The sequence below is a fragment of the Branchiostoma lanceolatum genome, chromosome 19, assembly GCF_035083965.1.
Source record: "Branchiostoma lanceolatum isolate klBraLanc5 chromosome 19, klBraLanc5.hap2, whole genome shotgun sequence".
NCBI lineage: Eukaryota > Metazoa > Chordata > Leptocardii > Amphioxiformes > Branchiostomatidae > Branchiostoma > Branchiostoma lanceolatum.
Genome location: NC_089740.1, coordinates 4,574,818 through 4,586,465, shown reverse-complemented (window position 1 = coordinate 4,586,465; position 11,648 = coordinate 4,574,818). Strand labels below are relative to the sequence as shown.

The 11,648-nt window shown below is 39.0% G+C and overlaps 1 protein-coding gene across 2 annotated transcripts in view; it reads right to left on the bottom strand.

Moving 5' to 3' along the window:
• Nucleotides 1-3,843: 3,843 nt before the first annotated feature.
• The window catches only part of LOC136425327 (ephrin-B2-like), a 93,357-nt gene continuing 85,552 nt past the window's right edge, over nucleotides 3,844-11,648 (bottom strand). The window contains exons 4-6 of one of the 2 annotated variants that reach the window (XM_066414176.1): nucleotides 11,504-11,599; nucleotides 10,500-10,577; nucleotides 3,844-6,613 (exon numbers count right to left, since the gene is read on the bottom strand). In XM_066414176.1, the coding sequence (XP_066270273.1) occupies nucleotides 6,432-6,613; nucleotides 10,500-10,577; nucleotides 11,504-11,599 (356 nt within the window). In that variant the 3' untranslated portion in view covers nucleotides 3,844-6,431. The remainder of the gene's footprint in view (nucleotides 6,614-10,499; nucleotides 10,578-11,503; nucleotides 11,600-11,648) is intronic. The other variant, XM_066414177.1, reaches the window with a different exon arrangement.

Sequence of the window (11,648 nt, the reverse complement as noted above, 5' to 3'; positions counted from 1 at the left end):
TTCTGCTGCAGTACCAAGGTCACATACGGAGGGGGGGGGGCGCAAAATGACCTTGATCTTCCTCTTCTCAAGGTTCACCCATATACCAAATATCATCGTAATCCATTCATCGGTTCTTGAGTTTTGCTGACTACAACAATCCGGAAACACACACACACACACGCACACACACACACACACGCACACACACACACACAAACACACACGCACACACACACACACGCACACACACACACACACACACACATACACACACAGACACACACTCACGCACGCACACACAAACACACACACACACACACACACACACACACACACACACACACACACACACACACTGCTATGATGATAATGGCTATACTTTTTGACCCCCCCTCGTACCTTGACCTTGGAAAATGGCATTTCATCAGTATGTGGCTTCATTTCTCGGTCCCTGTCCTGTGACATTGACTTTGTCTTTGCGCTGGCAGAAAATTGGTCAATCTGGATCGTCACGATACCCTAACTTTAATTTACCACAACTGTAGTTTCAAAAAATAGCACACAGAAATCCAAATTGTCCTTCTTCACCATAGTACGAAGGGTGATCACTGATGAGTTCTGGGCCTTCGAGATATAAGGTGCACTACTCAAATTTGGGGGCAACAACATGTAGTGTAAACTGTGAAGTCTTTTATCAATATCCACGGCGACCGATTTTCGAATCATTGTGGCCATTACTTTCCAGTCGACGTTCTTTTGAAAACCAGTAGGTAATTATAAGTGGCGAGAAAACAAGCTTAAGGGTGAACGGTGAGCTGTGTGGGTCGTGTTCCTCATGCCATGAAATCTACGAAGACATTGTCAAAATGTTTGATGAAGATTCCCTTCATATTTCAACTAGAAAGAACTGGTCACAGCTCAATTGTCCATGTTTTTTTCCTTTCCCTCCCACCTTAACCTTAAGTTATCAAGTGTCGCCTGAACAGTGATGATTATATACATAGCAAATTGAATTTCGGTAGACATTCATAAAAGGCTTTTTAAAAATTCATATACTTTATAATCATGCCCCGAAATTTTGAGTTCTTCACATTATTTCTGGTTGAGGCCCATAACTTTTTGATCACCCCTCGTTTGTAAACCCTTAGTTACAATGTAGCCCCAGCATTTCAAAAGTTTAAACGGCAAAGACTTACCAAGATTGGAGCCATACACTTCGAGACTTCAGAAGAACATTGAGGTAAATCTTTTGAGAGTTGAAAATAGCTGCCTGTAACGTTATATTTATTTACTGTCTCACAGGGTGATATTCACAATGGGGAGAGCAGCTAGCACAAATAGTATAAGCGGACTTCTAGGATAACGGGCACTTTCTGCGTTCAATGATACCCTAATGTCCAATACAGCCATCCCTAGCCCTTACCCAAAGTGCTACAAGTGCGGATATAAATCCTTATTTTCCATGTTATTGCGATATTGTAAATCAGATATGATTTGTACGTCCATCTAATTCCTCTGGATGGATGGAGATGCATCGTAACTTAGGTGTGCGTCTATTACATCGTTCAATCATTCGCAAGAGCCGAGAGAACGGTCATCTCTGGGATATGTTCCGGTTGTTTGGACCTACTGATCATGAATTTTTGCTTCACTATATCTTTTTCATAAAGCATACAATCTAAATCCTGAACCTTGAATATAAACATTACCAAAGTTCAGGTATCAGAAACGTATATTCAGGGGTGCCAACGAATACATACGAATTTTACGGAATACATACGAATTTTACGGAATACATACGATCCATTACTAGAAACATACGATCCGTACGGAATACATATGATCCATTACGCAGAAACATACGATCCGTACGGAATACATACGATCCATTACGCAGAAACATACGATCCGTACGGAATACATACGATCCATTACGCGGAATACATACGATCCTTACGGAATACATACGATCCTTACGGAATACATACGATCCTTACGGAATACATACGATCCTTACGGAATACATACGATCCTTACGGAATACATACGATCCTTACGGAATACATTCGATCCTTACGGAATACATACGATCCTTACTAATTTGGAGAAATGTGCCTGGATCACGTGACCGGCGGCAAATTCAAGATGGCTGACTCGGGATAACCAGTTCTTCGTACGATATCTTGGCTTTTAAGAGCTTAATAATGGCGTATCCCATCGATCCGGCTAAACTCTAAAAATCTCAAGCTGCACTTAATTAAGACTGATGTAGGCTTAGACCAACTAGGAGGACCAGACAAAGCTAGATACGGTGCTAGCGCGATGGCCAGCAAATTAGTAAGGATCGTATGTATTCCGCGTAATGGATCGTATGTATTCCGTACGGATCGTATGTTTCTAGTAATGGATCGTATGTATTCCGTAAAATTCGTATGTATTCTTTGGCACCCCTGATATTTGACAAATTTAGCCAATGGTTTTGCATAAAACTAAATGGTCCATGGAAAAGTATCAGCAGTTTCATGGAAGCTCAAAATCATGACAGCGTCTTTTGAAAGAAAAACAAACAAACAGAGAGTTTGCGTCTTCATTTTCATTCCAAAGCATTTGATTTTCTTTTTGAAGAAAAAAGGTGTCATGAATTTGCCCCTTCCCTTCTCAGTCCAAAACACGAAATTTTCTTTTTGAAGAAAACAGTTGTTCTGAGACTGCCCCTTCCCCCTCAGTCCAGGTACTGTGTGATTAATTACTCCGCGTGCTGACATGGGAAATAACCAAGTACAGATTACATGCTTTACTGCCCATTCATACACAACATGGCCGCCCTGGGCGCGTTGTGCACCCGCTTTTCACCTCAGTCCTCACGCCAGGGGTGGACTTATCTAACTTGTGAGTGGAATAATGGAAGTATAAGAATGCTCCCAAATTGGTAATAAAAGAACAAAAAAATGATGATTCTGAAGGTTTCGCTGTATGATATTAGCAAGGGAAAGGAAAACCTAAAACATTCTTTTTATGAAAAATAGAGGTTGCTTTGGGTCTGTCTGTTTGTGGATATTTGTATAGTCAGCATAACTCAAGAACCCCTGGGTGGATTGTCATGATATTTAGCTCCATGAAAAATGGGAGATATAGTTTTGTGTGTGTGTGTTTGCTTGTGTTTACGTCTGGATGGATTGTAATGGCCTTTGGTATGTGGGTAGGTGTTAAGAAGAAGATGAAGGTCGATATTTTGGCCCCCCTGGTATGTGACCTTGGTACTGCAGTAGAACTTCCGTTTTTCGTATCGTTTGATCTGGATGTGCTATGATCTTGATTTTTTTGTGGCAGATAGCCTGTGATGTAATAAAGAAGTGGTGTAGGTTTGGGCCCCCTAGCAGCTTGTTGGTATGTGGGTAGGCCTTGGGAAAACGAAGGTTACTGTCAGTTTTGAGCCCCCTGGTTGGTGACCTTTGCACTGCAGCAGAAATTCCAGTTTTTGTATCTTTTGTCTGGGCAATGCTATGGTCTTGTTACTGCATGCACTGAATACGATTTATTTGGTGAAAATATCAATTAAGAATGAGACCCCCCTCCCCACCCTCTTCTAATCACACTGTTTTCAAATTTAACCTTCCTTGTACAAAGGTAGCCTTTTGACACCCGATTTTATTGGTTACATGGTTGGGCAACAGGAAAAGGTTAATCTTTGTACCAAATTTTGTGACTCCAAACAACTTAACCTTCTCCCTGCTGCCTAACCCTGTGACCAAAACAACTTTGGTGCCAACTGGCTACCTTAGCAGACTTGAGGTTAAAAAAATGCCTTCTTTCATACATATTGCAAGAATCGTTCACACAACAAAAACTACAACACAAAAGTTTTCATTCATGGCATCATTTATAATTTTCACATATTTCGCAACCGAAGATACAAGAAATTGACCATATTTGCAGATAGAAATACATATAGAAATACTTTACAAACATCGAAATATCTACCTCTACTTGTTGTCACAGACAACGATCATATACATGTACACGACAATTTCGGACTTGCAAATATTCAGCCGTCTTGATATCTATAATATCATTGCAATCTAAAAAGCATTGAACTGTATTTGATTCTGTATTCATTTGCAAATTTGAACATCATTTTGTAAAATTTTACCTCCATAATAAGGGCAGTACTATGAGTTGAAGTCTAACTTGATATATCGCATGATATGAAAGTCAGTATATATATTGTATAAAGCCAGCAGTATAAAGGTAGTATAGACAGCTTAAACCACATTGACACCCATTGTTTTTCACAATTATAGGTAAAATTCAGTAAAATCTTGACATATTGCTGCAACAGTAAAAATATGTCTAACACAAAACAAAACAACCAAATTTCACTGTTTGACCTTACAAAAGCAAGTAACACTTAATCAAGCTGTACTAGCACATGTATTATGTAACTATCCCATTACGTGGCAGAATTTACAAGTTGTATACTGTAACGTTATGTATATATCGATCAAAATGAAACAAATTTTAAAGATAAAAGAACACCAAGAATCATTTACAACCTTAAATAGGTATTTCACGATCATGATAACTTTGCCGTCTTTTTTTAAACCTATATGTACGCTGGCTTAAATAAGAAATTGTTGAACCGTAGACTTTGAATTTTGTTACACGATTTGCCCCCTTCCTTGGTTTGATAATGCTCAAGTCAACATTGCACTGCAAAAGCTATTGTTTAATCTATGCATCAGATCTTGGCACTATTCATACATTCATATTTTCTGCAATTATTATATCCTCAAGAATCAATGTCCAATACCATACCACTGCCAGGACATACCTTGTTGGAATATAGATATTCATTCAGAATAGATATGATATCTTTTATGATCTATTGAAAAACAAGCAAAAAGATTATTGCTTTTAGTTTGAGAAAAAAATGAATATATGTGGTAGGGGTTGCGAAGTAGACTATTTGTTTGAAACCAGCTTTGGTTGCTTCTTTGGTCCATATTTAAGCAAGAAATTACACAAACAGTATTTAGAACAACTGTATGAGTGAAAAACAATGTAACTACAACTGAAACATTTATTATATAAACATGACAATCCTTCATAACATGTCCAATACAATTTTCGTTCCCAAGAAAAGTCACCAATCCTGACATACCTTACTTTTCAAAACATAACTGTTACATGATTTTCAACCAATGAGATTCTGTCTGAGTCCTTCCCTTGATCCTTTGCAAATATGCTATCAGTTCAAATTATGCAAATCTACTCCAAATCCTTTCCATATTTAACTTCTCTTCAATCTATACATCTACATACATGTAAACAAACCACAGTTCTTGTCCATTCTCTAAAACTACTTCATTCAAATTTTCACCCCAAAAATGGTGGGAATATAGATCTCTCTGCACTTTATACTTACAACCAATATACAAACCATTGAAACAACAATTTACAGACTATTTACAAGATCACTGCACACTGAGGAATGTCTACAAGAGGGTGTTTAGGGGTTTTTTGACATACGTTTACTCATGTAAACAATATTTGTTACTAGATCCAAAACATATCTATTTTCTTCCTTTTCATATAAATAGAAAGGAATAAGTTATATCATTGTAGTTATCTACTACTCTGAGATACCAAAAAAACCCACACATACCCTCCTACTTTCAATGACCAGGGTCCGCTGTTTAGGTAGCACTACACCCCCATTTTTGGTTAACAATAAGTTATTGGTTTAATCAAGTTTTACGTACCAAAACGAAATTGTCAGCCATCTACATCAAGCACGTGTATTACTTGAAAGAGACCTGTCCTATCTTTTTATTATTCCACTAAAACTTCATTTGCGTTGATGGCAATTCCATGCCGAAAACCTCTGCCTAACACTTGCTACGCTGATTGTTGCAAGTTGTAAAAATGGCATCCCATAATGTTCTTTACACTGTATCTCATAATTTTGTTAACACTTTTAACAAATCTCGTCAACAATCATGACGAATGAAATAACGTAGGATTTTTATAAAAGCAATCTTGGGTTATTTCAAAAATTTGCAGGGGCAAGCTAGAAAGTAAATATCCCCTTTTTTTATTGGAAGTGATTTTCAATGCAAAAATTTTCTTGAATTCCTTAAAAAAAAATTTTTTTACCTTCTTTGTGCTAAAGTAGCCTTTTGGTACTAAATTTGTACTGGTTACAGGTTAAAGCAGCAGGGAGAAGGTTAAAAAGCCTTTCAGCCCCTCCCCTTGTGAGTTTTGGCCTAACCCCGCCATTTTCTTGACACCGCGATGTTATCGCTTTATTGCGGAGGGTTTTATCTGTCAAAACACACTCAAAGCTGACCGATAATTTATTTCCCCTTACAGCGTTCCCTGGTCATTCCTATCCCTACTCCCTCTATAATTGACTCTGTTGTAAATTCATCTCTCGCTGCGAGGTCAGGCTATAGTCTAGTTAGAGCCCACGCTAGCGCAACGGTGAATATCGACGCGGTTAACGACGCCGCTCTCCCTGTTAGCCATGACGGGGCGCTGCTCGTTCTGCTGAAGTCGTAGTCCGGTCTGGGGACGGCTGTCTCTTTGCTTATTTCATTGTTTGTGTCGCTACTTTCTGACCAATCAGCATCTGGAAGGAGAATACCATATTTGTTAGAATGGACGTACAACACTTGAATGGATATTTACCCTAAACAGCCTCCGGTTTAATCTTGGATTTCCAGTTTAATTTGGGACTATCTCCCACATTTCAGCAATCTTAAACCCAAATGGCTCAATATCGCATCTGGTAGATAAAAATAGAGTTAGAAATATGTAGCAGCTACTGATGACCCCCTGGGGATTAACCCGGTTCTGCAGAAGTCTGAAGAAATCTGGAAAATTGAGCCAGATTTCTGCAGAATTCCGCAGAGTTCTGGGAAATGGAACAGTATTCTACAGAGTTTTGAGTACTGGAGACAGAATTCTGCAGAATTATATCTTCCAACACTTAAACCCTCCAAATTGGTGTTTTCTTCCTTCAACTTGATTTTCTCTTTCTGCACATCATCTCTCTCTTCCTGCATGTAGATAAATTCTGAATTCTGCTCAAGTTCTGGATTCTGGCTCAAGTTCCGAGAATTCTGGCTCAAGTTTTCAGAATTCTGCAGAATTCTATCTCAATTTCTGATGATTTCTGTAGAATTGGGTTAATCCCTAGGGGGTCATCAGTGGCTGCTACATATTTCTAACTTCATTTTTACCTACCAGATGTGCAAGCCATTTGGGTTTAAGATTGGGTTTAAGTTTGAGGTAGTCCCAAATTAAACTGGAAATCCATAATTGAACTGGAGGCTGTTCCTATAAGCTTGACTTTACACATAAATTCTATAGCAGTTTTTTTGCATGTTGATTTGATTACATGGATGACAGCCTCTGCAAACCTCCAAACACTGGTGTGAGTATGCGAATAAAAACGTTTGGCCAAAAATGTCGCATTCAGTATGAAATCTACGTGGACAGGAAGAACAAAACTTAACACATGGTATACAGAATGATAGATTTGTAATTTTTGTTCTTTCACATCTTCGGAAGTTCCTCTCTGACTTTGGCATTCTACGGCATTAGTATTAGTTTTCTGAAATATTTCTAAAAAATATACCGCACATACCGCACATATTCTATCATTTTGCAGCTGCTTTATTTTTGTGTGTGGAAACCACGGAAAATGATGTGCGCGGATGTCATCCATATAATCAAGCCAACATGACTTTGGTCAGAAATTCTTTCTACACAATACAGAGTGAAGGGCATCTTGATTTCTTTAGCCCTTGGGCCACACAATTATGCACCCTCAAACAATGCTACAGGGGTTCTAGTCTCTACCAGACTAACTAAAAAAAAAAAAAAACTACACCGGCTATAACGAGAATATTTGCCAGGGGAGTCTGGCCACCATTCGGTTTCATTTGCATGTAAACCTTTCATGGCCAAACATTCCCCTTTTTGCCGAATTCTACAATCCATACCCCCGCAGGAAGGCCTAGTGGAGGCTAGGCCATTTCACTAGTAACACCGCTTGCGTGTGTAAAACTTATACTCTTAAGTGCTGAGTGCTATGCATAGAAGCCATATGTACTACTGTAAATGCATTGAAGTTCGCGTGGTTTTTATTTCGTGCTAAGGCAAAAATGGGGTGGTTTTAAGTTTGTGACAGCTCTATATTTTTATACTGCTACAGTATTGGACAAAAATGTTTAAGTTCGCGGTGAAACGGTTGCCGCGAAAACCGCGAACATAAAACCACCGCAAACATTTCTGCATTTACAGTATTTCTAAATTACGACTTGGTTGGGGACTCAAATCCATATTACTTTACGTACATGCAAACCGAGCTCTCTACTCACCAGGCTATGCCTTATACTGGAGGCTCTTGCACATACGGATTGATCTTATAGAGCCGAGAAACTTTGTATGCATACAAGAATCTTAGCCCGTGGCAATGTTCACTCTAGTGTCACTTCAACCAGACATGTTGATGCTTCTAGAACTATTCATTAATTCTAAGGCATAGATTTCATCGCTCTTGACACGTTGAGAGTTAATCTCTAACCCTATTGTATCTGCTAGGCTGGTTCACACAAATTTTGAGCCAAATACATATTCTCTCAGGTTAGAATTTCAATATACATTGTAAAAATTTTGAGCCAAACACAAACTTTCTTTCAGGCTGGAATTTCAATATACACTGTACAGTAGACTACATGTTTACCGAAGGCCACACCATTTTAATTTCTTGGTTAACGGAATTTTAAAAAAAATGCTAGATTGGAAAATCAACAGGAAAACAGAATCTCAGAGGAAAGTTTGTACTTTGGTGCACACAGTTTCAGGGGGTGAACAGGGTGCAAGTTTTCACCCCAACCTGCTAAAATTAGAAAAAAATCTGTTAACCAAGAAATTAAATTGGTGTGGCCTTAGAATGTCAATATACATTATACAAATTTTGAACCAAACACAAACTTTCTTTCAGGCTAGAATTTCAATATACATTGTACAGTTACTGTAGACTACAAATTTACCTAATCTTTAGTAGAAAGTTATTTAAATCATGCAATACTACTAAAAAAAAACTTTGAAAGGCTAAATTATCTGTTCCTCTTTTTCAATCCATTGCAAATCTATCCTTTTCCAAGAAACAGTTAAAAGTTAAAAGTTATGAAAATCTCGCATGCTTGTGTTGAATAATAATAAATCATGTGCCCTCGTTTTAGCCTAAGGGCTGCATAAACTTCACAACGCGACTCTAAAGATCGTATCTTTTCCGTTACACGAACATGAACGGTTTGAACTCCCCCGAAACATTTCTAAGAAGTCAATGACTCCACTCCCTGTTGATTCACAACCTTCTTATCATCAAACGCAGGAAAATCACCTTCCTTATTTGCAGTTGTGCCCGGAGGCGATACTGTTCTATTGATCTCGAAAGCGTCAGCACGTACGATCGCTCGAGCGATCTCTCCCAGCACTTTAACCGGTGTGACACGGTTTACGACTTGTTTATTGACACCGAAAGTAAAGAGAGTCAGTTTATGGTGGTGGCAAGAGCCACACCATCGGCGAGAGATATAGGAAAGTGTGTCGTAAAAAAAGGACTAAAAGTTGGTACAACACGACCGACGGCATTAGAAGTAGCATTCATTGAGGTTGCATTTCTGGATATCTATATTTAGCTGTACAAAATGTACATCATGTATTTTTATCATGTTTAAAAGAGGTTTCAGCCGAGAGTTGCTCATTTTGTATACTGTAAATGCAGAAATTTTGGAGGTGGTTTTATGATCACGATTTTTGGGGTGAACTCTTCACCGCGAAGTTAAAACCACTGCGAAAATATTTACTGTCTTTTGTCTGCCAATCTCTTACTTTCAACTGTGAACTCAAAATCACGGTGAACACTACATTTTCTCCCTATCCTAAAATCAAATCGCCTTGAACTTAAATGCAGCTACAGTATACAATGACAATGTTGTCATATACGACAAGTACATGTGTGTCTTTGAGTTCATCGAGTACTGTAAATGCAGAAATGTTCGCGGTGGTTTCATGTTCACAGTCTTCGCAGTGAACTCTTAACTGCAAACTTAAAACCACCGCAAAAAGCCTTTCCATTGTGTGACTTTAAAGCTACTATTGTTTCAAACGCAAACTCAAAACCACCGCCAACACTCCATTTTCTCCCTACCGCGATATAACGTACAGCATACGATAAATTAAAATTGTTGATTTGTCGCCATCATATTTAACACTGAACTGACTATTTCTAATAGTTTACACTTCTGAAGATAAGAAGAAGACAAGCTATCGCATGCAGTGATAAGACTAAAGATAGAAGTATTAACTTCATACAAAAGAAATGGTGTGCGGCTTTTGCAGTGACGGTGAAAACTTAGTTATTAGAAAGTTTTGAAAGCGTCCCCTATTCGTGACCTGAAGATGGAATAACCCATAGGAAAGCGTGTACAGTGCGTCCTTACCTGGGATGCGATTACTCGGTATATGGGGGGGCGATCTTCTCTGGGTTTGCTCCTCCACTACATTGGGTGTTTCTGTGGCTGGGGGGGAGGGGGGAGAGAGAGACGCCATGTTAAAGAAGAGTGCAGCGATAGACAAGCCACAGAACCAAGAAACACCCAGGTGCAACGTGTTAGCCACAGAAGTGTCTGTAGTGTCTGAAAGAACCAAGAGAGGAGAGAAACGATCACTTTTGAGCTACCAACTGTCTTACATATGGTGGTAAAAACTGTCAAGCCACCTGGCAAAGTATAGGTCACAAGATGGCACAACAGCGCCCCACAGTGTTGGTACTACAGGCATCCAAACAATCATGTATGTTGCACTTTTTCAAACTATCTGCTGTCTTACTTATGATGGTCAAACTGTCAAGACACCTGGCTAAGGTAAGACCACAAAGTAGTACACCAGCGCCCCATTGTGTCCACTGTTGGTACTACAGGCATTGGGGACTGCACTGCAATTTGGTATCCAAAAAGTCATGCTGCACTTTTTGAACTCCTTGCTGTCTTACTTATGACAGTCACACTTTCAAGACACCTGGCAAAGTAAAGGCCACAAAGTAACACAACTGCGCCCCCTAGAGATCACTGTTGGTACTACAACTTAACGATTTGGTATCCAAACAAACAATTACATAAGTTGCATTCTTTGAGCTATCCACTGTCCTACTTCGGACGGTCAAACTGTCAAGGGCCACAGAGTAGCACAACAGCGCCCAACAGTGATTACTGTTGGTACTACAGGCACTGGGACTGAGGTGTCTGCCACTGCGATGAGGTACCCAAATCTATGACAGAAATTGCTCTATTTATCTTTATACTATCATCTACGAATACTGTATTTATTTTCTGCTTTCCTGGCAATGTTATCCTTACATAACACAATACAGTATTAATGCTAATCTATCTTAACATTAAATTCTTTTTAAAAATTAATACAAACAATATAATACAATAATACTTACTACTTTTACAGCAGATGGACAGTTTCATCTTCATCCCGTTCACACAGTTTCCTCCAACTGTCGCATTCAGGCCCCCATACTCCCCTGTCGATGTGGCTGATGAGAGAAGAACACAATCCTCATTAGGCAAAAAGGTTACAGGGCT